Source organism: Miscanthus floridulus, chromosome 1 (assembly GCF_019320115.1).
Source record: "Miscanthus floridulus cultivar M001 chromosome 1, ASM1932011v1, whole genome shotgun sequence".
In the NCBI taxonomy this organism is placed as follows: Eukaryota; Viridiplantae; Streptophyta; class Magnoliopsida; order Poales; family Poaceae; genus Miscanthus; species Miscanthus floridulus.
Window position 1 is genome coordinate 86086157 of NC_089580.1, and position 27436 is coordinate 86113592.

At 40.2% G+C, this 27436-nt stretch overlaps 1 protein-coding gene and 1 long non-coding RNA gene across 5 annotated transcripts; one reads left to right on the plus strand and one right to left on the minus strand.

Moving 5' to 3' along the window:
• Window positions 1-2004: 2004 nt before the first annotated feature.
• On the minus strand, window positions 2005-4938 carry LOC136488881 (uncharacterized). Of its 4 annotated transcripts, none has more exons than XR_010767408.1 (7): window positions 4784-4938; window positions 4615-4680; window positions 4461-4518; window positions 3619-4128; window positions 3463-3511; window positions 2321-2938; window positions 2005-2241 (listed from the first exon to the last, which is right to left on the minus strand). It is a non-coding gene; the product is annotated as an uncharacterized lncRNA (long non-coding RNA). The 4 variants fall into 4 exon arrangements; XR_010767407.1 differs by having other exon boundaries at window positions 3619-4139; XR_010767406.1 differs by having other exon boundaries at window positions 2321-2930; window positions 3619-4518.
• A 13153-nt stretch (window positions 4939-18091) lies between these two features.
• On the plus strand, window positions 18092-27195 carry LOC136459873 (protein argonaute 16-like). Its single transcript, XM_066459722.1, is given in 10 exon segments — window positions 18092-18211; window positions 18295-18377; window positions 18471-18537; window positions 18714-18776; window positions 18848-18959; window positions 19045-19136; window positions 19220-19314; window positions 19393-19424; window positions 19569-19614; window positions 27057-27195. Coding segments are annotated over 10 exon segments (849 nt in total).
• The last annotated feature ends 241 nt before the right edge of the window (window positions 27196-27436 follow it).

Sequence of the window (27436 nt, forward strand, 5' to 3'; positions counted from 1 at the left end):
AATGTGGAGACGTTAAGTAATGGAGATTAGTCGGAGAGTTAATAGTTTGGAGAAACATGGCGATAAAATTTGGAGAAAAACATGGAAAAACATTCGAAGAAATATTGGAGAACGTAATTGGAGAAACATAACGGTGAAAATAATGGAGAACATAATTGGAGACCATAAGTGGAGAACTTGGCGCAAACTTTATTAAATCATCAAATATAGAGAAATACATATCTGTGTTTTAGAAGCACTTCAGGGGTAGAAACGCCTAAGGAGATCGATGTGCCAAGAATTGGGGATGTCCACGCCTTCGGAATCGCATAGTGTTGACGATAGTTAACATATATCACAAAACGTCAATATAACTTGCATAAAAGATTAAATGGATCACCAACATAGACTTAGGGGTTTTAACTGACAAATTCCACGAGTTTTGGTGAATCTGTGTTTTCAGCTGGATTTAATCAGAAAACCACCAAGGAGGACCTATTTATCAAAGAAAATCGTGTAATTCCATAGGATAAACAACGTGGGAAGACTCTAGAAGACACCAGCAGGCTTTCCACCAAAGCGGAAGTCTGAGCCACTAACATGTGGGACCAGCCAGTCCCACATGCAGGTCGCCCGTCCCTGGGACCACCAGTCAGCCTCCAGCTTCCTATGTTTGTTCTCCACTGCTTCCTAGATTGCATCTACGCCATTTATTAAAGTCGGTTTGATCCGAGGGTCCAAGATGCTTCAAAGGGCCTATATTATCTGCCTATACCCCCCTCCAGGGCATGTGATGCATTTGATCCTAAGAGCCTGAGGGCCAGAAACCCTAATCCATAGTTCCACTAGGATTAGATCTAGCAATCAAGAGAAGATTAGTCCTCGATAGGATCTAGTCTTGTATTAGAGATAGAGAGATAGAGTGAGAGGGAAGAGTTTTGAAGGAGTCCACGGCTTGTACCCTGGCAGAATCAAGTTCTTCTTGAGCTTGCTTCCACTACAAGCATTTGACCCTTATAGCACCATTTGTTTTCGCAACACCACACATTTGGTTGCAATATTTGGTTCTATGGCAACCAATGTCATAATTGGTAGCGATATATGGGCCTTATGGCCACCAAAATTGTGTGTTGTGTTAGTCATAAGCTCCGTTGCAAGAGGTAGGCGCTAATGCCACGGTGGAAAAGGTGGTTGCGAGACTGGGTGCCTATTGCCACAGCTAGTGTTGAGTTGTGATAATATTGATGTTGTGTTGGAATAGCTAGGTGTTGGTGCCACCACTGTAAAGTTGGTTGCAAGTAGTTGCACATATGACCACGATGTAATTACGTTGTCTTAATTTTAACCTGCGTTGCGATAGATCTTGCTATATTGCATTGAAAATATGATTAGTTGCAAGTAGTTGTGAATATAGCCACAATGAAACTTTGTTGTCTTAATCTTGCCCTGCGTTGCAAAAGATCTTATTATATTGCATCGGAAAAGTCATTTGTTGCATCTATTGAGGGTCTATTGCCACTAACATCGTATGTGGCTACATTTGAGTATATTCGGTTGCCACAATATTTATATTGCCACTAAAATTTGTTTGTGGGCATTGTGTATCATATACATGGGCCTAACACAAAAGGGGTTAGGTCGGCAGCCCACTAGGGTGAGTGGTCATTTTCCTCTTGCGCAACCATGGAGGCTGCCCCAAAACCCCACCCTCTAGCATGACACAGACAGACTGCATGTACCTTCTAAAAAAAGACAGGTTGCACACATGTTTACACCGCCCGCCAGCATTGCCACCCTACCCAGACTGTGCATTCGTTTTAAACTGCTAATTTGGTTCAGTTTATTCAGTTTGCAAAAATTTTGGTTTCCAACAAACAGCACCTGACCAGTTTGTTTGAAAACTGAAAACCGAGCATTTCAGTTTTGGTTTTTGTATTTCGGTTTTCGATTTAAACCAAAACAACCGAACAATGAGTACAGGATTAAAAAAAGAGTGCAGGATAAACCATTAAACCATCAGCAGTCAACAATACAGGATAAAAAATAGGGTGCAACACAGCGTCACAACCATCAGCATGCAGCCAACAGCATGCAGTCTTGCAGTACACAAGCAACAAGCCAACAGAAGTACAGAACATGCAAAGATACAGGTTCATTGACACTTCTACAGATACAGAGATTCAAGTTTTCTTCATTATTCAAATAGAGAAATATTAATCACCCAGCAGCATGCATACACCGAGTAGTGGAGCACCAGCAGTCCTGCAGTTCACCATAAAGTCATCAACATAGGTAGAGAATACAAATAGAGATGAATGTGCAAAACCTGCAATAAATTTACCTTTTACCAAGTGATCAGGACTCAGGAGAATCATCCTTGGAAATGGACAGGCCACCAAGTTCTAACATAATTGATCTTACTTAGTACAAAGTATGAATCATGAAGCACATTACAAACACCGCCGCTGCACCCTATGCCCTCTCACCCCACCAACAAAAATCTAGACTTTCCCAACGCAAAGGTCGGGGATGATAACTTCTCCCTACAGAAGCCCCCCTTTGCACCCTACAGAAGGTTCATCGATCAGAAGCTCCTACTAGACGCCGACTCCTAGAGGCACGTCAATCTGCATTTGATTTGTTTTATTGCTCATATCCCATGGTGTAGCGATTTGTTATTTGTAGTTTAAGTTATGGCTTCATGGTCATGGCAGGCAGTAGTACTTTGGACAGATTGCATTGTTCTTGATCTTTGATAGTGTGAAGAAGCATGTCAGATGAAGATAGGAGGTGGATGTGTATGTGCAGATTTACTTCTGAATGGCAAACAGGATTCAAGAACTATATTAAGACTATATTTGGAGGCACATCGAAAAAAGAAACTGCTCCATGTCCATGTACTCGATGCCGTTACATCAACACCATTGCACCAAAAAAGCAGTCAAGCACCTCTACTCTCCTACAAAAAAAGAACTGATTTCAGAGCTGAACTTTCACAAGACAGCTATGTCATTATCAAGACATTATTTTTTTCTCACATTTAACAAGAGAAGGTCTAGTCACCTATGTCAGATTCGACACAATCATGTCTACTGCATAACAGATCAGGACAAAGGGCCCACACACTAGTAACTTAATCATGATAGTAGAAATTTAGTGAAAATAGACAATGAAAGGGGAGTAAAATTCACATCTGAAAATGAAAGAGGCATATATGCAGCAACAATTTTAATATGAGAACATATATGCATGTTTATTTTAATGGATTATATCTTATTCAGTTATCTTGTTGTAATCATGAGGTATTTCACAAATGTAGAACATAACCACTTGATGTCAAATATTTCAGTAAAAAGTGATTAATAAGCAGCACTAGATATAACAATTTCACATGCAGGCCATAAGTTCTGTCATTCATCATTACAAAGCTGAAAGCACCATGCTCAATAACGAAATTACAAAATTAGAAATTAGAAAACTCACCTTCAAATCACAGGAGATTATGCACCAGTGATGCAGACTAGACTCCCTCCTGAACAGATCAGCAAATATGTATGTAAGCATCTATTTTTTTCTCAATATATTATCATGCTTGGTCATAAAAAAAACTTTGCTTCCCAGAAAAAAGCTGATGCTCACCAGGTGATGGTCGATGAAGGTGAAGTCAGGGCCAGCGACAATGACCAGTAGACGATCCGGAAACGGAGCATGAGGGGGGATAATAATGAAAGTCTATAGACTTTGCTAACTGAAGTCTTCACCAAAAAAAAGGCCAAGAGGTGTGGCCTTTTCTGATGGAACCAACAGTCAATTTGGTTTTGATGAAGAGTTTAATTCAAATTAAATTAATATGAGTAATTTGCATTAGGTATGCCTGTCTTATAGTAGCAATTTGCAATATTACAATTAAAACCTTTCTTCATTGCATGAAAGAAGTTCAAAAATTTTGACCTAGAATTTGATATTTGACAACAAAGGCAGTAATAAAAACTAAGTTAAAAGTGAAACACAAACCTAGGAAGTAAAGGTCGTGATCTGCAAGTCTCCAGATTTGTCCATATTTTTTGAATTAATCTCTACTCAAGTCTCGCCACAGTTTGGGACTGGAACCCACGCAGCGGCCAGTTCTTGAATCGCAGCGTGGGCTGACTTGAATTCAACTCACCACACACAAACATACAACTCAACCATGGTAGAGGCTCAAATAGATCCAACAACCAGTAGAATTGAAAAAACAACAAAAGGGAATCTGTACAGACTTAGTAGAAAATATAAGGGAATCTGTATAGACTTAGTAGATTGAAACAGTAAAAAAGGTTCAAATGTGAATCTGTACCAACTTAATACAATGGAAAAAGAGGTAGTATTTTCTTTTTCAATAGTGGGAAATAGTAATTGAGTCCAACAACTCACATATATCTGTTTTTCGATAAATATGAACTAACAAAATGTAGTATACCACTAAAATTGAAAATACGTACCAACGTCAACGGGAAGAGATGTCCAGCAAAATGAACTAGGCCCTTATCACAACCAGACCTGATAAAATAGATAATTAGACTCCTCTGCGGCAAGGTGTCACCCAATAACAACAGGTAAAATCAACAAAAAAGTAGAAAAATGATCCAATAAAACCTTCAGGTGCACGTTCGGTGCCAACAAGTCAACAATCTCCATGGCCATGATAGGTAGTGTGACCCCCTAGGGATGAAGGAGGGGGAGATCACGAGCTAGGATTTAGAGGGGGTGATTTGAGCAGTAAGTAAGGAGGCAGATGGGAGAAGGAATGGGGGAGGGGACGCACCAGCGAGGAGACCACGGTGCGATTTGGCGGAGCAGACTACCAGAGGCAAGGTGATCTGTGGCCTCAGATTCGAGGAACTGACGCAGTGGGGAGGGGATTTTGGCCTTTTGGGGAGGGGCGCAGGCAGGGACGCGCGGGGATGCGGGAAGAGATTATTTCCGTGAATTCACCACGAGATGCGCGGGAGAGAAGTTGACAAAAATAATAAAAAGGAAACACAGTTTAATTTCATATAACTTTATATTAGTTCACTAAAGTTATTTGTCTATTATAAATATGAAAGTCATAATAAAAACAATTTTACTTGAATTGTGAATTATCTCGTAAATGTCCCGTTCCATTGTGGGCTCAAAATATTAGTATACATCAACCTTTTTTTTTGTTGATCCAAACAAAAGACTTTTGTGACCTTAGGACAGATCCAACATTTGGCTTTTAAGCCCGCTCTAAGTATTTTTCTTATATTTTAATGAAAGAGAGAGAAAACCTAGCTCTCCATCCCAAATTATAAGACGTTTCGTCATTTTTAAAGTCATAGCTTTTATTATATATCTAGACATGATATGTAAAAGTTATGAATCTAGAAAAACCAAAACGTCTTATAATTTGGAATGGAGGAAGTATATGCTAAAAGCTAGCACTATTAGAGAGGTCGGCTTAAAGCAACTAACTAGCTCTAAACACTACGGTGCCCTTATAAGAAGAATTGGCATACAAATCATTGTTCCATTACATTTATTATGTATTATATATATGTTGTTCTATTACATTGAGTTTAATGCATGCATTTGATTTCTTCTCGGGCATGAGTATGAGTAAGGCTGGGTGGGATTGGGCAATCGATTTAAATTGAAACTTCGGTTCGGTTTTTTAGTTTTTAAAAACTTTGGTTTTTGGAAACCAGTAACCAATCAGTTTTCTGCAAACCACGAAACTGATAATTTTGGTGTCATTTTTTACTTTGACATTTTGGAATGGTTTGTTTTTGGTTTTCAGTGAAAAAATGTGCAGGTATAGGTGATATCCATTGGGTACGAATCTATTGTCATCCCTGTTCGTCGGTGATTGTACTGATGCATGCATACAGTTTGAAGATACATTTATTTAGACTAGGCTCCATAACAAATAGCTCCAAAATTCATTTAAAGTTTGATTAGTTAGACCATTGATTAATCCAAAATATATTAAGATAAGTTTTATTCTTAATAAAAATTACATCAACAACTTAGTTTTAAAAGTATTTCTTTATTGAGGAAGAGGTCAACGCTTCAAAAGTTCATAATATTATTTTGAATATTCATTTTTTATACTCATAAATAGAAAAAAACTCCATCCATTCTTGTGTTGTTAGGTCTACAAAGGCAACATTAATGTAAATATAACGATTCGTTGACGGCAATGGGAAGGGAATCGACTATTTCCTTTTTTTTTGTTTGGCTCCAGCTGGGTAATCGGGAGACAATTGTTTGGCGGTGTGATCACGTTACGCCACGAAATGAGCCAACCAAACAACACGTAAATTGTAAGACATTGGATTTAGGCAGAACCCAAATAAACTTGGATAGGCGGACTATTCCATGAACTATGCTTCACAAACTCCATCTTTTCAGGTGCTCTCATAAATCCACCTTTTCTGTTAGAGCAGAGTTGCGTAGAGTTGAACCTGTTTTTTTTAACTAAAAACGTGAAATTGAGTAGTCCCAAACACCTCCTAAGATGCATGTAGAGAATGGACGAAGAACCAAAGGTGTTATGGGAAATAAAAACTTGAGTTAGAATAAACAATTTATTCTTTAAATTTAGGTGAAGACTAATAAACATATTGGTGCGTTGGAATGGAAGGCACCGCTTTGTTTGTGTGGTCATACAGGAGAATTACAACTTGAAAACATATTTCAGTTGTAACACGTGGTAATTATCTAGTAAATTCTGAAAGAAAGTATATTATAGCCAAAAAAAAGTATTAATTATATTACATAAATAAATATGTGAATCTAATGATTGTCGTATATTATAGCTATGTATCTAGAAAAACTAAAATAATTTATAATTTAGAACCGTGGAGTACCTACCTATTTTCGTATTGTGTTTCATATTTGTTTCAATGTAGTTTAGCCTATTTTATTCTTGTTTATAACCGTTTATTTTGCAGAACTTTCAAGAACGAGCATACGAGTGGTCTATTTATGGTCATTTGAAATTCAAATTGCAAATTGTATGATGATCCCATATTTTCAGATATTTAAAAAAATTCAAATTACCACAATAAAAATTGATCATCTATCATTTTTTTTAAATAAACCGTCCAGTATATAATGACGGGCCTAAGTCCCGCACATAAAAATCCAAATTTCACACGTTCTGCCTCCTCTCCTGAACAATTCCATATCATTCACCTCTATTATCTCCTTCACACCGCCGCCACCACTGCATGCCTAGACGCTGTCGCCGCCGCCACCTCATCTCGCCAGATCCGCCCCAACTCGCTGCCCTAGAGCTGCTCCACATCCTCGCCAGGAGTTCACGAGCGGAGAGATGAGCCGGACGGCGGATCGGATGGCGGTGCGACCCCGCCCCCTTCCTGCAGCGCGTGACCCCTGCCCCCTTCCTGCGGCGCGCGACCATCGGCCCCTCCCGGCGGCGCGCTCCACTCCATCTCCCCACCCGTCGCGACTGAGGAACCAGGTGCCACGATCCATCCTGCAGTCCTTCAGATGGAAGGGCCCTGTCAAGGTAGGTACCATGCACGATGTCAAGGTAGGTCCATGCACGAGACTGAATATACCGGTATCTGGAGCATGACGATGCCTTGTTCAGAAACTTCATATGCGCATTTGAGATGGATAAACACCTCTGCATTTACGGTTTGAAAATTAGAACTGCTGCATGTGGTTGCCAGACATCTCAAGCTCTTTTGTCTTATTCACCAGATCAGAGGGTCCAAAACACAGATGGAGAAGTGGATGGCCGCCTGCGACTGCATCATCATGACTTTTTATTTTGGACTACTTGCGCGTTTGCAGTGTTTATTTGTCTCTTGCATTGACTGAATCTGAATGGCGCATGTTTTTTCTGGCATTTGTAGGCTGGTCCTGGTACAATTGCAGAGGTACTTATAAGAGGACTTCCTATATCCTGAACTACTTCATCCCTGGAATTTTGAGACATCCTCTACTATTCCTCCAAGTATCACTATCACTAATTTGGTTTACTGAACCTAAGCAAAGATATTATGAAGCTAGGTGAGCTAGTTCTACAGTTTGTAGGCCACTTGAGAGTGACTGTTTCTGTATGCTATTGCATAATGTTTTCTTTTACGTTGCCCAAAACTGTTTCTGTAAATTGGTTCTTTTCATATTTTCATTGGTGTATAAGCATCTGATGCTGCGTGCCGGACTTATGCTTAGCATATGAGTTTTATACGATAGTAGTACAGAGTTTTAGACATAAGTACTAGTATCTAGTATGTTTTCTGCTCGGTTGCACTTGCTACAGCCATAGTGACAGCACAACCTAGTGGAGTTTTAGCCTTAGTGGGTTAGGCCTTGGCTTTGAAGAAGGTAGTGGAAGATAAAATTGCAAAAGGTGATGTAAAAATAGAACCTGCCAGCAATATGAATATAGCACCTACTACCTATGTATCTAGTTCTAGACCAACAATATACACTTGTGCTCATCCCAGTTCTTTGTTTGCTGTACTAAGTATCTAGGTTTTTTATGAGTTGTATTCACATCCCAGTTCTTTGTTTGTTGCACTCCTGCAACTATAACGAAGTCTGAGGTTAGAACATTCTTTGCTCATTGCTCTGAACCTGTAATAGCTTATTGCACTGACTTTGTATAAATGATTTTTTTTTGTTTCCAGTCGCTCTCTAATGTGCATCTTAACAATTACTATGTTTTGCACCAGATTATCATAGGCGTGGCGATGCAAAACGCATTGAGCTAATAATGTTATGTACTTATGTTCCAAGTATTCTTCCTTCCTATGTCTGTATGTTCTATTATTATTTCTTCCTAGATAGTGTTGCATACTACAGTCTGTTCTATTGTTGTTAGATTAGAACATTAGAGTAGAAATTTATGTTGGTGGATTGATAATTGATGGATAACATTACATACTCTGTTTTCTGATTTTGTGATGCAAATGTCAGTGAGTTTACCTGATTCATTACTTGAACGTTCTGGTTCTTATTTTTTTTCATTTTTGTTCCCCTAGTGTTATTTTCTCTTTACAAATATCTCGTTTTGCAATGATATTATTATTTATGTGTATTCTATGCATGCATGAACCCCATCCATTAAAGAATCTACCTCCTTTTTCTCATCCTTTTTCCTGTTTAAGAAATGAAAACGGAAGGATGTAGTTACACAATGGCTATGGACTCATGTTTCAAAGCACTTAAAGTTATGCTACTAAAGATACATCTGCAAACAAGGTTCCTATATTACATTAAATCATTTTGTATCTGTTTATAAAATGCAGGGCAGCTTGGACAGCCATAAGAATTAGATAAAGGATTATGCCTGCGTGCTGGTGTTGATGGTTCATCAAGAGATAAATGAGTGAATCAAGATATAATTTTTTTTTTGTTATGGCAAACATAGTTTCAGACTTCGTAGTTTGAGAGGATGGTTATGCCTGCGTGCGTGGTGGTGACTTTGTAGTTTACTTTAACATTATTCTTATTGTATAATTATTCTAGTTGAGACATAAGATTACAATTAATGAAGGTTTGAGTTCTTATATGTGATGATGAAATCTATACTCATGGCACAATTATTTTGTAACAACAATTAAATTTCTAGCTACGAAAAGAAATTAAAAAGACGCTGGCCAAAATGCCCTTGTTGCAACAAACTACTATGTATCCACTTTTTGTTGTTGCAATATACATTATTGCCACAAACTTTGTGTTGCTGTATGACATGTCTACCATCAACAATGATTAGTTGCCTTTTCCATCTACTGCCACCAAAAATGGTTCGTTGCATTTTTCATATATTACCACCAACAATGATTCGTTGCATTTTTCATCTAGTACCACCAACAATGAGTCATTGCATTTTCCATCTATTAGCCCGAACAATGATTCATTGCATTACCTTTTGTTGCCACCAGCAAATGAATGTGGCAATTGTGACTAGCTACTAAATTTGTTACATTGCAAGATTTCTTTGATGCAATGGAGCACATCGCATGGCAATATGGTCATATTCCCACGTAACTATGGAGTGGCAATAAAGCTATTTTGCGACAAGTTCGTTCATGGCAATACTGTCATAATGCATCCACGTGTTTCGTTGCAACAGTAACTCACGCAACCATTGTGCTGGTTGCAATATTTGTGCTTGCAACCAGAACCCGGTTGCGTTAGTTTTTTATGTTCATTACAAAACCACCATATTGCAACACCACATCCAAAAGGATGCAAGAACCTATTGCACCGTTCCAAATGCAACCACTTGTCAATGACCATATATAGATGCAACTGATTTGTATTGCAACCAAAATAGTCATATTGCAACCCAATATAGGCGTCACGATAGGGCTGTATCCTAGTAGTGTTCTAAGATTTCTCTGGTAATCGACTTCTAATTCAAGTAAACATCTTGTTCATATTGTTCTTCAGGTTTGCGACTCTCTTTGAGTACTTTAATCCTTGTAGCTCTTGGGTTAAAGTAGTATTCGTAATGTAAGCGTGGTGCTTAGACTCGGTTACTTGTGGATGTACCCTACTTTTTGGATCGGTGGTAGCTCACGAGGGTGACTCCTATAGCCTCATTGAATCCTTTGTAGTCCACCTCCCGTTAGTAGGCCTAGCAGGACATTGTTACTATAGGAAACATACCTTGCCTATGTTTTCTCTAGCAGAATTGAACAATAGAAGACAAAGCTTACCAAATTTAGAATTAGAAGACCTCTATGATCTCCTCTATGCTCCTATTATCTAGCCTTAATTGTGAAGTTGGGTTAAGTTAGATTTAGTTATTTTCACACACGTTTTCTCGAGTTCGATATAAAACTGGGTTACTCTCAGTGAAGTGCTACATCGGTATATTATCCGTGCGCTTGTGGATTATTCTGTGTGCATTAATTTATACCAACAAGCATTTCTAGCACCGTTGCTGGGGAAACGGTTGCTGAGTTAACTTCAAACCTAGCTTATCCTTGTATGATTTGTTCTTCTATCTTTTCTTTTCCTTTTTACCATGGATCCAAAATCCACCCCTATCTACCAATACGCCGCACCTACAAGCGCATGCTTACAGCCATTAGAATTTGCAAAGCCTACCCTAACACCTGGCTATGAGCTATGCCCATGCTTAATTAACATGGTTTAGGATCAATCCTTTTTAGGTGAAGATGATGAAAATTCATACTCCCACCTAAATGAGTTTGAGCAAAGCTGTGCATGCTTACGCATTGCGGGCATGTCAGACAAAACATTACGATGGAAGTTTTTTCCTTTCTCTTTGAAGGGAAGAGCTAAATGTTGGTACAAGCAAACCATAGGGAGTAGACAAGGAGATTGGGAAGCCTTGTGTTCTAGCTTTTGCTTGCATTTCTTTCCAATCTCTAGAGTAGTCAGCCTTCGTTCAGAGGTTCTATCTTTTAAACAAGAAGAAAAAGAATCTCTAGGCATGGCTTGGGAACACTTTAATGCTCTCATTAATACTAACCCTCACCTTGCCATTCAAGACCCCATTCTTCTTCAACACTTTTATATGGGTCTTGATAGGAAAACCTCAAAGCATCTTGATGCGGCCTCAAGAGGCTCATTCCTCCATGTTTCTGCCAATTCAAGGAGAAGCATTCTTACTAAAATCCTAGAGAACACTCCTAAAGACGTAGAAAAGAAGCCACTAGAGGAGGAATCCAAGATAGCTAAACCGAAACCATTGCCTAACCCATCACCAACCTCAGCTGTCCCAAATCTCGAGCCACTAGAAAAGGAGGAAACTCCGATTTTGGATTTCATGCTTGAATTCGAGCATGACCATTTTGATGAATATGGAAATACCTTGAATTACCATACTATGAGGAGACCCCAGAAGCCTAGGAAATCATCATCCAATGAAGAACCCTTAGACCCTTCTGAGGAAGCTTTCCTTGAAAATACTACAAAAGAGCTAGTGTCCATAATAAGCAATGAATGGCTAGAAGAATAAGAGCTTTCCTCTGATGTGATTCATTTAGATTCACCTTCTATTTCCATTCATTGCCAAATCAACAAAGCCCCTTTTAATGCTCTTTATAATCTAGTCGTGGGTGTTAATATCATGTCTGCATCTTTTGCTCATGATTTATTTGAAAGATATGCCATTAACCCCAACAACAAAGTTATTGAAAAGTCTTTTAGGACACATTCTTCCAAGTTTGGGGATACTTTATGTCCTCCATATCTAGGTACAAGGAACCAAGGTTCATTTGAACTTTCATATCTTTGATATCATGGAGTTTGACATGTTGATAGGACAACCAATTGAAAGACTTATTGAAGAAGGACAAACGGGAAAGTTGAATATAAGACTCGAGAAAACCTTTAAACTCTCTATATCCATCACTCATTCTCCAAATGCTGAGACTGAGCCAATTCCTAAAGAAGACCGAATGGAAGAGGTTAAAGTTGCATCTCTTGATGATTTGATCGAACCCAACCTTGAAGATGATGCCTAGTTCTTCATCGAAGAAGAAGAAGAAGAAAATCCTACAGAGTCTGAACCCTTAGATGAATTACTAGAACCACCTAATCCCACCATTGAGCTTAAACCCCTGCCTTTTGGTCTTAGATATGCTTTTCTCAATAATGATTAGGATTCTCCTGTGATCATAAGTGATAAACTCTCTCAGGAAGAATCCCTCCGCTTGATAACTGTCTTAGAAAAGCATCATTCTGCTCTTGGCTACTCGCTCCAAGACCTTAAGGGAATTAGTCCTGTTCTTTGCACCCATCGCATCCCGACTGACCCAGATTCTACACCATCTAGGGAACCACAACATAGGCTTAATAGTGCGATGAGAGAGGTTGTTAAGAAAGATGTTTTGAAACTCCTGCATGCTAGGATCATCTATCCCATTCCATACAATGAGTGGGTAAGCCCAGTTCAAGTTATGCCTAAAAGGGAGGCATGACTGTTATTAAAAATGAAAAGAATGAATTAATCCCCCAAAGAACCGTCACTGGATGGTGGATGTGTATTGATTACTGAAAACTTAACAAGGCAACAAAGAAAGATCATTTTCCATTGTCCTTCATTGATGAAATGTTGGAGCGACTGACGAATCACTCTTTCTTCTATTTCCTTGATGGGTATTCTGGTTATCACCAGATACCAATCCATCTAGATGACCAAAGCAAAACCACCTTTACATGTTCATATGGAACTTATGCTTATCATAGAATGTCTTTTGGATTGTGTAATGCTCCAGCTTCTTTTCAAAGATGCATGATGTCTATATTTTCTAATATGATTGAAGAAATCATGGAAGTTTTCATGGATGACTTTTCTGTTTATGGAAAAAAAATTGATGATTGTCTTGAAAATTTAGACAAGGTTTTGCAAAGATGTGAAGAAAAGCACTTAGTCCTTAATTAGGAAAAATGTCATTTAATGGTTAGAGAAGGCATAGTGCTTGGACACTTGGTGTCTGAACGAGGGATTGAAGTAGATAGAACTAAAATTGAAGTAATTAAACAGTTACCTCCTTCCGTAAATATCAGAGGGATCCATAGTTTTCTTGGTCATGCGGGGTTTTACCGCCGCTTTATAAAAATGTTTTCACATATTACTAGACCGCTTAAAAATCTTTTGGCCAAGGATGTTCCCTTTGAATTTGATGATGCATGCTTGAAATCTTTTAGCATTCTTAAGAAAGCACTCATCTCTACACCAATCACTCAACCCCTTGATTGGTTGCTACCTTTTGAAATCATGTGTGATGCTAGTGATTATGTTGTGGGGGCAGTTTTGGATCAAACAAAAGATAAGAAGCATCATGCAATTGCTTATGCTAGCAAAACTCTAACAAGACCTCAACTTAATTATGCAACAACCAAAAAAGAACTCCTAGCTATTGTTTTTGCTATTGATAAGTTTATATCTTACTTAGTAGGAGCTAAGGTGATTATTTACACTAACCATGCTGCTTTGAAATATCTACTCACTAAAAAAGATGCTAAACCTTGACTTATAAGATGGATTTTGCTGCTCAAAGAATTTGATTAGAAATAAAAGATAAAAAGGGAGTAGAAAAATCTGTTGCCGATCACTTGTCTAGAATGCAGTTTGAGAATTCGCAGGAAATGACCATCAATGACTCTCTACGGGACGACATGCTCTTCAAGATCACAAAATCTGATCCCTAGTACGCAAATATTGTTAATTTCATGGTTGCAGGCTATGTACCACCAGGGGAGACACTATAAGGTTCCACCTCTAATGTCATGCCACATGATTGTAACACCACTAATTTGGTTGCCATAGGAGGGTCATATTGCAACCTTTCTATAAAATGATTGCAATATGTGCCTATAATGCAACAGACTAAATGTGTTGCAATATGTGTGGTTTGTCGTTGCAACAGGCATGTCCTACTGCAACCATTTAAGAATTTTGTTGCAATTAGTTGGCATTATTGCCATGACACTTTTGAGTTGCAATAGTATTGATTTTCGTTGCAATTACTTGGTGTTATTGCAACTATATTGGATTTGGTTGCTTTTGCTTGTAACTATTGCCATGGTTTTTCTGGGTTGCAATAATCTTCCATGGTGTTGCAATTGCTAGGGTGGTTATTGCAACAAGAATTCTAAATGGATGCAATAGCATGTTCCTATTGCCACGGTTTTCTGGGGTTGTAATAATCTTATGTGGCGTTGCGATTGTTAAGTACTTATTGCAACTACAATCCTAAATGGATGCAATATCATGTTATTATTGCCATGATTTTTTTGTGTTGCTATAGACTACCACTGATGCAACGGCCTAAAAGTGTTGCAATATACCAAAAATGGTTGCAATAGAAAAAATGCTCCACGCATTAGACTACCCCTGATGCAACGGCCTAAAAGTGTTGCAATATACTAAAAATGGTTGCAACAGATAAAATACTCCACACATTTCTGAATAATATATTCTATTAACAAAAAAAATGCTCCACTGAGGATTTGATCCTAGGAACTAAAGTACAAGCAAACCATCATCTACCATTGGGGTACTGAGGTGTGTTCGACATTAAGCAGACTTTATGTTACTTGTTTACATGATGAAGATGGCTAATTCACTTCATTTTTCAACATGGACGATCACCATCCATATCTTCCATGATAATTTTGGAAAACAAAAAATTGTCCAGCATGCTGATATTTGTGCATATAATAGAAAACAAACATGGGTATAACAGTTTAAGGACCAACTCTAGCTATTCATTATCACGGACAATGTGATAGTTTTCAATAAAAAATCCAGAAACACATTACTGTTGAACAAAAGATAAGTATTTAAACAAAGAAATCATCTTCTAGGCTTTCTACAATAGTGTTGTGCTAGGTAGGGAAAAAGAAAAAATAGTAAATCAGTTTCAAAGTTTTTGACACTTTTACAAGACAATTTATTTAGCCTGAATTTTAGTTTCATTAAAATTTCTATAATTTTTCTTGCACAAGAAACCTCCTAGCTGCCTTCCTAGGCTAAGCGGAGCCCTTCCTCCCGTGGATCCTGGGAAAAAAAGCTCTGGCGCATTTACCTGGGCTGAGATCGCTTCCTCCCAAAGTCCAAAAATCAAAACAGCATAAGTGCTCTCAACAAGAATCAAACCCACAACCTCAGGTTACAAAGGGCAAAGAACCTACCACTATGATAATGTTGTATATGTGATGTGCTCCAGTGTTAGATCTATTTTAAAGTTTAAAACAAGCAGTTAAGCTAAAATGAGGCAGAAAAAGCTAAAGTTGCTCATCGTAGGTCCACATTCATCCACATATGCACCTACCGCTTACATGGCATGCTGATGTGGCTTTGTGAGGCTTGTCTTGGCTGAGGCATTTCTATGACACAAATCACAGGATCATGTATCTGTTCTTCATTATAATAAGGCCAAATTACGAGGCTAGCAATAAAAAACCAAATGCGTCCAGCACATCACCCAACTATTGCGTAGCGTGGTGGTGAGGTCCTCGAGTCTTAACTTTGGAGACCCTAGTTTGATTCCCCCACCACGCATCTTTTATTTTTTTTCCCAATTTCCAGTGGGCGCGGCCGGTGGCCGGGTGACGTGGCGGGCAAGCGACCGGGTGATGTGGTGTCCTTGCCCAAGGGTTGCCATGGAAGCAATAGTGCAACAAATTGTGTTAAAAACTATTAAATACCACAAATCTAAACCAAAGAGCATGTAGCTCAGTGGTAAGTGCGGTGGTTCCTAGCTAGGAGGTTCCATGATCAAATCCTAGATTTTCATGTTTTTCTCTCTTTTTCCCGATTTTCCATTTTACTCTCTTTTTTTCCCGATTTTCGGTTTCAAATATTATATTTGCTTTTCTGTTTTCGTTTTCCCTATTTTTTTTATTTCAAAAATTCTATTTTCCCCACTTGTGTCATGACAATCACGCAACTGCTAGGCGGCGACACCTTCGACACCATGATGTGCTCTGCCTTGCCGCTCGTCTCGGCTCCGGTGCCTATGCATCGCCACCACCGGAGGTTTCGGGCGACATTGGAGAAGCGCCTATGTCTTTGAGTCTTCCTATATGGAAGTACTAATCTATTTGTTCCTTGTTCCTTTTGTTTTGTTACCTGATATTATATGCGGGCATACGAGAACATTCAAGAACTACAGCAAATTAATTACCTTGCAAGCATCTTAAATAGATGTTGGGCGTCGTCCATGTACACATTGCCCGCAACTAGGGTGCTGTCCGGCCACCATGCCATGCCCCTCGCCCATGGATGGCTGGCTTTAGATGATGTGAGGATGGTTTATTCTATGTACACAATTTCTAGCTTCTTTTCTTCCAAAAAAGAATAGATAAAACATGTTTTTTGTATAACAATTGGTAACATAACTTCATATTTTCTAATGTCATGGTAATTATAAGGTTCTATCCAATTTTGAGGTGAATACGAGTTCAAACATGTAAAGTGCTACTTAAATCTCAAAATTTGACTTGAGTTACTACGAACTATGTGAGAGATGTCTTCATTTGTGAACAATGTATGCTCCAACTTTATCAAAATACTTAATTTTTTTACAAGCTTAGTTATGAACCAAAAATATGTTGCCACATCAATTTGTAGAATTTTTTTGATCAAATTTAGATATTATTGTAATTATTATGTGCTAATTTGGAGATAAAATTTTGAATTATCTCTAGAAGACAACATAATTTTTCTCCATCTCCAATACATGGTCTATAATGGAACATATGAACCTAAAAATTATTTTTGTGAATTTTTTCGAATCTTATTGGAGGGACACGTAGTTCAACTTAGGATTACTTTTAATAAAGACATAGAAAGTCAATTAAATGATAGAAAATACCAAATCTACTTAGAAATTATTCAAACTCCTACATGACAGCTTATATGTTGCCTATTACATTTGAAAAATGTATTCATCGTATTAATATAGTTTATGTATAAGTTGCTTCACAAAGGTGCCTTAATTTCTTATTTTAAAAAAAGTTGCTTCACTAAGCTTTTCAGGCGCTGGGCTGAATTTAGTTTGCCCCCCCCGCCTCCTTCTTTGGTCCAATGATGATAGCCTAAAAATTTCTCACAGTTAATTGACGCTACTACCCATCCTCCTCCTCAAATCCCTATATTTTTAAGGGTATCTTCGTAATCTCATCCCGCACCCGCGCCCCAAATCTCATCCACGTCTCCACAATCTCATCCACCACAGACCATTTTCTCCACCACAGACTGCATCTCCTCAGTCGCCGCCACGCCCCCATCTCCTCATCCGCCGACCGCCGCACCCTCATCTCCTCCCTCCATCGACTGCCGCGGCGGACACGACTCCTCCTCCGTCAGCCAAACCAACCACGCCTCCCTCCTCCACCTCCGACCGTGCCTCCCTCTCTAGATCCATCCACGCCGTTGACCTCTCTCGCGGATGGGGAGGCGCAGCGGCCCCGCCCCTCCCCTCCCTCTGGCCCCGCCGCCACCGGCCTCCTAGGGCAGTTGCTGCTGTGCCTGGCCGTCGTTGCGGTGACCTCCCCCTCGGGTTGCCTCGCAGGATGGCGTGGTGACTGAGCGGGGATGAGTACTCCTTGATGGGGTCAAGGAGGACTATCTGGTGGGGAGATGGAGGAGGACGATGGCGGTGACCTCGACTTCCTCCTCCCTCCCCGCATCATTGTCGGACCCGACGAGAACGGCCTCAAGAAGGTCATTGAGTACCGCTTTGACAACAATGGCAACAAGGTCAAGGTCACCACCACCACCCGCGTCCCCTCACCCCCAGATGCCAGATGTGCTTCGACTGCAATGCCAAGAACCCAACCTAGGCCTCCGTCACCTATGACATCTTCCTCTACCTCTACTGCTCTGCTGTCCACTACAGCCTTGGAGTCCACATCACCTTCGTCAGGTATCTATGCTACCCTGCCTACCACTGCTAACTGCCTTCTCCCAATCCGCTGCATTTTTTATTTAAATGTGAGCTCCTTTATCTTTGTTAAAGGATGAATAGTCTAGGATTGACTTCACTTTGTGTGAAATGCATCACAAGTATCCATATTGTTTTTCCAGTAAGAATGGTCTCTGAATACTCAGTTGATGTTCTTTGATTTTTGGGAGGATTGAAGTTGTTATGTTTGATTAACTCACTATTAAATTTTAAGTAATTTCATCCAATGATGGTTAATTAGATAATATATGTTCACAGTATTGATGAGTTCTTATTCTTATGGTCTATGTATGAAAGGATGGTGTGAGTGAGTCTCAATTTAACCAAGTATTGAACATTGAGCTTAATCAAATCTTAAAGGTGACATTTAGTTTACCTAGGAATTCCTTGGCTTTCTGGCATCCTTTTCTAACAAGAGCTCCACAATACAGGCTTATTAGAGTATGGGATAGGGGGATCTTCCAAAGTTCACAGTGATCATTGCTCAAAAGAATCACCACAGAAAACTCTTCCAAGCTGATTCGCTAGACAATGTTCCACCTGGTAAGCTCCCCTATCCCACTTAATACTGCTAAAGGTACTTACCACTTAAACAACTTGAGCAACTGGCACTTTTGCTTTGCATCAGGGACTGTCGTAGACTCTGGTAATGTTCATCGAAGGCAGTATGATTTTTACATGTGTGCTCTTGCTGGACCAATTATAAGTTCTCCTAGCATAGTTTTGGATTTTGGTTGGCCATGCTTGTCAGTTGTGTTAGTTTATTAACCTAAATAACTTGACTTCATGTGTTGCTCTTACAGGGTACCTCAAGACCCACCCACTACCATGTGTTGCTCGATGAGATTGGCTCCTCGGCAGATAATCTCCAGAAGCTAGTTTTTTCACTTTCATATGTGTAAGCACATCTGTTTACATATGTCTTACTCTTTTGTGCTAGAGCTAGGAGGATGCCAACATATTTATGCTTGTGCAGGTATCAGAGGAGCACCACTACAATTTTTGTTGGTATGAATAACTACTTAATTGCAGTTTGCTTCCTCTATTTGAAGATATTAACTCTTTGTTGTGTGCTTGCCTTTGTACTATTTTCTTCTTTGTATTTTTAAGATATTACTTGTTGTTTGATTATTGTTGTTTTTCCTTCTTCAGTGGCACCTATCTGTTATGCGCACCTAGCAGCAGCTCAGATGGGGCAGTTGATGTGACCACACCAGCGTCGAGGACCTCTCCGACCACCTCAGCGATCTCTCCGACCACCTCGGTGACCTCTCCAACCACCTCGGTGACCTCTCCAACCACCTCGGTGACCTCTCCGACCACTTCACCGACCTCAACGACCTCTCCGACCACCTCACCAGCTGATACACCACTCCAATTTCCCTACTGGACCAATCACCCGTAGCCGCGCCCAAAAGATACAGCAAGAGGTGCACGCGCTACTTTGTGAATTTCAATTAAACATTGATGGTAATTTTGAGCTACCTAAGTCATGCATGTTGTTACTACTCAGGTTCTCCAAGAAGGAAGACAAGGATACATCAAGGATGGATCAGAGAGAAGAGCTACATTCGAGTCAACCCAGCATGATAGAACCATCTAGAAGAAACAGACATATCTTTTGTCTCCCAAAGGCTATGAAGGAAGGAGTTATGACCAAACATTAAAGACTACACAGAAGCTCAGAAGACGCGCAAAAACTGAAGACCACTTCGTGAATGCTCTAGGCCACTGACCTTCCACCTCCCAACCTAGCTTCTTTAGTTCACATATATCTTAGAGACTTCTCATAGTATAAATATTACCTCTAGGCTACTAGAAAAGGACTTTTGATGATTTGATAATTCCAGTGATATTGCAGCTGAGCTATCGAGTGCTTACTCAAACCCTTGTTCTTCCTGGACTTGTGAAGAGATTCCTCTAGGATCCACTAGTTCATGCTTTGCAGGTTCTAGTACGGCTGCCCCGCCTTATATGGATTAGCTCTGGTTGTGGTTCTGCAGTCGTTCAGAGATCGAGTCGAAGTCTTTGTGGTTTTGGTGCCTCTCTCCCCGTCGCCTGGTCGCATCCAACCTTGGCCAAGTATAAAGCTAGTTACTCCGCTGTTCTTCAGCAAGTTATCCTTTTTCCCACTGCCTTGTTGTAAGTTATCTTGATCGTGACCTACTGTCATGAAGATTGGGCCAACTCCCGTACTGAAATAGTTTAGTACCTATCATCTGGTATTAGAGCTTCGGATTGACACGGTAGGTCTTGCCGTCATCCACATCATTATCCTTGATTAATCTACTTCATATATTTGTGTTTATTCATATCCTATAGTCCAAAGCCACACAAAAAATATCTATAACCTTTTTGCAGTACTGTTACATGTGTTTTGTGTTCATCGAGTTGCTAGTCACCACTGTTTATATATATTGAGTTGTTTCGTTCATTACCGCTGTCAGTGTTATAAAAAAATAGATCAAAAAAAGGAAGAAGAGAAAAGAATTTGAAGGATCTGTGTTGCGGTGTATTGCCGAAAATTTTAGTTTACATATTTGAGTTGGTAGTGATCTTGTTAGCAGCAACATCGTATCTTTGAGCACATCAAACCACTCGGTTGGCAGTACCGTAGCCCTCCTTGTTAGCCACCTATAGCTCCACCAAAAACCTGAATCGGGACGTTTGATTTGTAATCCTTACGACCTCTCTACCACCCCATTGAAGCTGCCACACCAGCACTGTCACAGTCCTTGAGATCAGGAAAGAACTTGGGTACGTAAAAGGTGAGATCGAGTGTTTTTCACAAATTTACCTATTCCATTTTTTTTCTTGCAACTAGTCTAACATGGCAGGATCCAATTCGAGTATTCATGGTGGAAACCATGGAGACGGGGAGCCCCCTGTCTCATGGGCTGAAGTGCGCCACATGGCAAACTCGCTGGTGGAGGCGATGGAGAGGATGCTTGACGCTCGTCTTCCCGCAGAGGGAGGCCGAGGGCCACATCGCTGTTATGAAGAAAATCACCGGGAGGAGTCTGGTGATGAGAATTCTGGTTTTGGCCATGGATTTGATCGCTTCGGCGATGGCCATGGAGGACATGGTGGTGGTCGTCGTGCTGATTTTGATAATTAGCGTGGTGGCCGTCGTGCACATGGACATCGTGTATGATTTGAAGATGAAGAGTCTGAATACAATGATCATGAAGGATCTTATGATGATGAAAATCCTTTTGCACATGGCAGAAGGTTTGAGTGACGTCATCATCACTGACGTGCTGATTTTGAAGATAGGAATCATCATCATGGTCGTCATCATAGAGATGACCCAGACAACATTGCTCGAGTCAAATTGAGCATTCCAAAATTCACTGGGAAGGAGAATGCTGATAGTATCGTGAATGGGATAAACAGTGTAATCAAATCTTCAGGGTACATAACCTTTCAAATCAGCGCCGTGTAAATCTTGCTTCGGTGGAGTTCTCTGGATATGCTCTTACTTGGTGGAATCAAGTACAAGAGAATCAACTTGAATTGGGTCTTGGTTATATTAATACATGGGAAGAGATGAAGCGAGTGATGAAAAGGCGATTTGTGCCTTCGAGCTATCAGTGTGATCTCAGAAACTAGCTGCAAATGCTAAAGCAAGGGAAGAGAATAGTTGATGAGAACTATAAGGAGATGGAGTTGCTATTGGTACGGGCTGGGATTAGAGAAGATACAGAGTCAAAAATGGCAAGATTTTTAGGAGGACTCAATGAAGAAATTTCTAGTTTTGTTGAGATGTTTCCCTATCGTACCTTGCAAGATCTAGTTGATCAAGCTATGCGTACGAAAAGGAAAATTCAGCATGAGTCCCGTGGAAAATCATATGGCAGTCATTCTATTGCTGTCCCTTGGCACAAACAGCATTCCAGTATGTCTTTGGGTGGAGGATGATCTCAAGGAGCTGTAGCTAGATCTTCTCCATCAATTGCTAATTCAAAGATGGCGGCTTCCTTAGCATCATCGCCTGCAAATCAACAGCGGTTTGCTGCAAATTCAGCAGCCCCAACCATTGCCTCAGGTGCCGCTTCTTCTACTCGAAGCAGAGAAATTGTATGCCATAAGTGTCACGGCCGTGGGCACATTGCTGCCCAATGTCCAAGCCGTAGGACCATGTTGCTAAATGAGAAAGGCGAATGGGAATCAGAAAGTGATCCAAAAGATGATGGACCAATATTTGATGAAGAAATTGAAGAGGATGCGAGTGAAATTCAGCCTGATGAAGGAGATCATAATTATTTTATTTCTCTTCGTGTGCTTAGTATTACTGTTGAAAAGAAGAGAATGGCCAGCGGCACAATCTTTTCCATACCAGAGGCATGATTAAGGACAAGCTATGTCGCATCATCGTTGACAATGGTAGCTACAATAATATTGCAAGTCGAGAATTAGTTGAAAGATTGGGACTGAAACAACGACGCCACCCTTCTCCATACAAGATACAATGGTTAAATGATTGTGGTGCGCTACGTGTAACAAATATTGTGACTGTTTCCTTCTCCATTGGGCAGTACAATGATCATGTGGAGTGTGATGTGGTTCCAATGGAAGCATGCTAATTGCTGTTAGGAAGGCCTTGGTTATTTGATCGTGATGTTCAGATCTTTGGAAGAACCAACAAGCTATCTTTCATGTACAAAGGAGAGCGAATTTCTTTGCTTCCTTTAACATCGGAGGAAATTTTAAAGGATGATCTTAAGAAGAAATAGCGATAGAGCGAGAACCACCTACGAGTGACCCACAAAAATAGTGAGGGATAGATTCCAAAGCCAAATAAAACCCCACAGCCTCAAAGAACCAAGACACCAGGAAAAGAGGGTTTAGTTATGATGGCTAGGAAAGGGGATCTAAAAGAATTGAGTGCACCCAATGCCATGTTCGTCGTACTTCTATACAAGGACACTCTTCTTTCTACTAACAACTTACCCTCTACCCTACCAAGTGTTGCCTTTGATGTGTTATAGGAATATGAGGATGTCTTTCCGGATGAAGTGCCACCAGGACTACCACCTAAGAGAGGAATCGAACATCAAATTGATCTTGTGACCGGTGCTTCACTTCTAAACTGTGCTGCCTACCACACCAACCTAGAAGAAACCAAGGAGATTCAACGACAAGCGGAAGAATTGATGAGAAAAGGGTACGTACAAGAAAGTCTGTCACCTTGTGCTATTCCTGTCCTTTTAGTGCCTAAGAAAGATGGGTCTTGGAGGATGTGTGTGGATTGCTGAGTAATAAATAACATTACCATAAGGTATAGACACCCCATCCCTCGGCTGGATCATATGCTTGATGAACTTAGTGGTGCTATCATATTCACTAAAATTGATTTAAGTGGATACCACCAGATTCGCATGAGAGAAGGAGATGAATTGAAAACAGCCTTTAAAACAAAATTTGGGTTGTATGAATGGCTGGTAATGCCTTTTGGGTTAACCAATGCACCAAGTACATTTATGAGATTGATGAATCATGTACTTGGAGCTTTCATTGGCAAGTTTGTTGTCGTTTACTTTGATAACATCTTAATTTACAGCAAGTCTCTTGATGAACATGTTGAACATATCCAATGTGTGCTTGTTGTCCTACGTGAACATAAATTGTATGCTAACCTTGAGAAGTGCACCTTTTGCACCGACAATGTAGTCTTTCTTGGATTTGTTGTTATAGGACAAGGAGTGGAGGTAGATGAAGAAAAGATCAAGGCTATACGGGACTGGACGCCTCCATAGAACGTGAACCAAGTAAGAAGCTTCCTTGGACTTGCTGGTTTCTATCGGTAGTTCATGAAGGATTTTAGCACTATTGCTACACCAATCAATGAGCTAACAAAGAAAGAAGTGCTCTTCAAGTGGGGAGAAGCACAACAAAAGGCATTTGAAGAATTGAAGATGAAGTTAACAATAGCCCTAGTCCTTGCACTCCCAGATTTTAGTAAGTCATTTGAAATAGAATGTGATGCAAGTGGAGTTGGAATTGGAGGTGTGCTCATGCAAGGACGAAGGCCAATTGCATACTTCAGTGAAAAGCTAAGTGGTCCAACTCTAAATTATTTAGTTTATGATAAAGAATTATATGCTCTTGTTCAGAGTCTAGAAACTTGGCAACATTACCTTTTTCCTAAAGAATTTGTGATACATTCAGATCATGAATCATTGAAACACCTTAAAGGACAACTGAAACTAAACAGAAGACATGCAAAATGGTGTGAATTCATTGAATCATTTCCCTATATTGTCAAGTACAAGAAAGGAAAAGAGAATGTTGTAGCAGATGCGTTGTCTCGATGACACACTTTGCTAACCCAACTTGACACTAAGATTCTTGGATTAGAAAATATAAAAGGTTTATATACAACTGATACATATTTTGCTGAACCATATTCCAAGTGTCGAGATGGCAAATGATGGAAAAACTTTCATGTGCATAATGAGTTTTTGTTTCGAGCTAACAAACTATGTATTCTAGATTGCTCTGTTCAAATTTTACTTGTGTAGGAAGCCCACGCAGGAGGACTCATGGGCCATTTTGGTGCCAAGAAGATAGAACAAGTCCTTATCGACCACTTCTTTTGGCCAAAAAATGAGAAGAGATGTGGAGAGACATGTTCTTCGCTGCGAATCATGCCACAAAGCTAAGTCTCATGTGAATCCTCATGGATTATACACTCCTCTGCCTATCCCTACTATGCCTTGGGAAGATATCTCTATGGATTTTGTTCTTGGTTTACCTCGAACCAAGCGGGGAAGGGATTCCATCTTTGTTGTGGTTGATCGTTTTAGCAAAATGGCACATTTTATCCCATGCCACAAGAGCGATGATGCTTCACATATTGCTGAATTGTTTTTCAAAGAAATTGTACGACTACATGGAGTGCCACGAACCATTGTTTTTGATCGTGACACCAAATTTTTGAGTTACTTTTGGAAAACTTTGTGGGGAAAACTTGGAACATGGTTGCTGTTCTCTACGACGTGTCATCCACAAACGAATGGACAAACTGAAGTTGTGAACCATACTCTATCAATGCTACTGCGAGCTATCCTCAAGAAGAACTTGAAACTTTGGGAAGAAAGTTTGCCACATGTCAAGTTTGCATACAACAGGGTAGTACACTCGACCAGTAAATTTTGTCCATTTGAAATTGTATATGGGTTTAAACCCACTGCTCCGATAGATCTTTTGCCTTTACCTATGCAGGAACGTGTAAACTTCGATGCAAGCAAGTGAGCCGAGTTTGTCAAGAACCTTCATGATAGAGCTCGAACAAACATTGAAAAGATGACAAGGATGTATGAGAAGCATGCCAATAAAGGTCGAAGGAAGGTGTTATTTGAACCAGGAGACTTGGTTTGGGTGCATCTATGCAAGGACATATTTCCTGAACAACGCAAAAGCAAGTTGCAAGCCCAAGCTGATGGTCCTTTCAAAGTGCTACATAAAATCAACGACAACGCTTATGAAATTGATCTGCCTAGTACTTATGGTGTGAGTACCAATTTTAATGTGGCCGATCTATCTCCATTCTTTGGATTGGAAGAGTCGAGGATGACTCTTTTTCAAGGGGGAGGATGATGTGACCATGCCAGCGTCGAGGACCTCTCTGACCACCTTGGTGATCTCTCCAACCACCTCAGTGACCTCTCCAACCACCTCGGTGATCTCTCCGACCACCTCGGTGACCTCTCCGACCACCTCGGTGACCACTCCAACCACTTCACCGACCTCGGTGACCTCTCCGACCACCTCACCAGCTGATACACCACTCCAGGTCCCTACTGGACCAATCACCCATAGCCACGCCCGAAAGATACAACAAGAGGTGCACGCGCTACTTTGTGAATTTCAATTAAACATTGATGGTAATTTCGAGCTACCTAAGTCATGCATGTTGTTACTACTCAGGTTCTCTGAGAAGGAAGACAAGGATACATCAAGGATGGATCAGAGAGAAAAGCTACGTTCGAGTCAACCCAACATGATAGAACCATCCAGAAGAAACAGTCATATCTTTTGTCTCCCAAAGGCTATGAAGGAAGGAGTTATGACCAAACATTAAAGACTGCACAGAAGCCCAGAAGACGCGCGAAAACTGAAGACCACTTCATGAATGCTCTAGGCCATTGACCTTCCACCTCCCAACCTAGCTTCTTTAGTTCACATCTATCATAGAGACTTCTCATAGTATAAATATTACCTCTAGGCTACTAGAAAAGGACTTTTGATGATTTGATAATTCCAGTGATATTGCAGCCGAGCTGTCGAGTGCTTACTCAAACCCTTGTTCTTCCTTGTTCTTCCTGGACTTGTGAAGACATTCCTTAGGGATCCACTAGTTTGTGCTTTGTGGGTTCCAGTACGGCTACCCCACCTTGTGTGGATTAGCTCCGGTTGTGGTTCTGCGGTCGTTTAGAGATCGAGTCGAAGTCTTTGTGGTTTCGGTGCCTCTCTCCCCGTCGCCTGGTTGCATCCAACCTTGGCCAGGTATAAAGCTAGTTACTCCGCTGTTCTTCAGCAAGTTATCCTTTTTTTCCCACTGCCTTGTTGCAAGTTATCTTGATCGTGACCTACTATCGTGAAGATCAGGACAACTCCCATACTGAAATAGTTCAGTACCTATCAGCAGTTCATGAAATTCAAAGAGTTCGCTGATACCTCATCAGGAAGTGGGGTCAATTTGTCATCATCAGTAGCAATCCTAGAATTGTCACGGCTTCATGCTGATGTGTGCAGTTCCATGTTCTTCTGTTGAGGTGATCTTGGTTGACCATTGTGTGGTAGGGCTAACTCTTTGTGAAGGAACCTAATATGATGGGTACATAGCAGGGTAACCTTAATTACGTCATCCTAGAATTTTGTATGTACATATAGCTTTAAGACTGAAAGATACAGTATCATATACCTAATAAAATGCTAGCTGATCAAAGTTTTGTTCTTGCAGACACAACATATGCTTGATCAGATTCTTCCATCCCTTGGAAATTGGCCCTGAG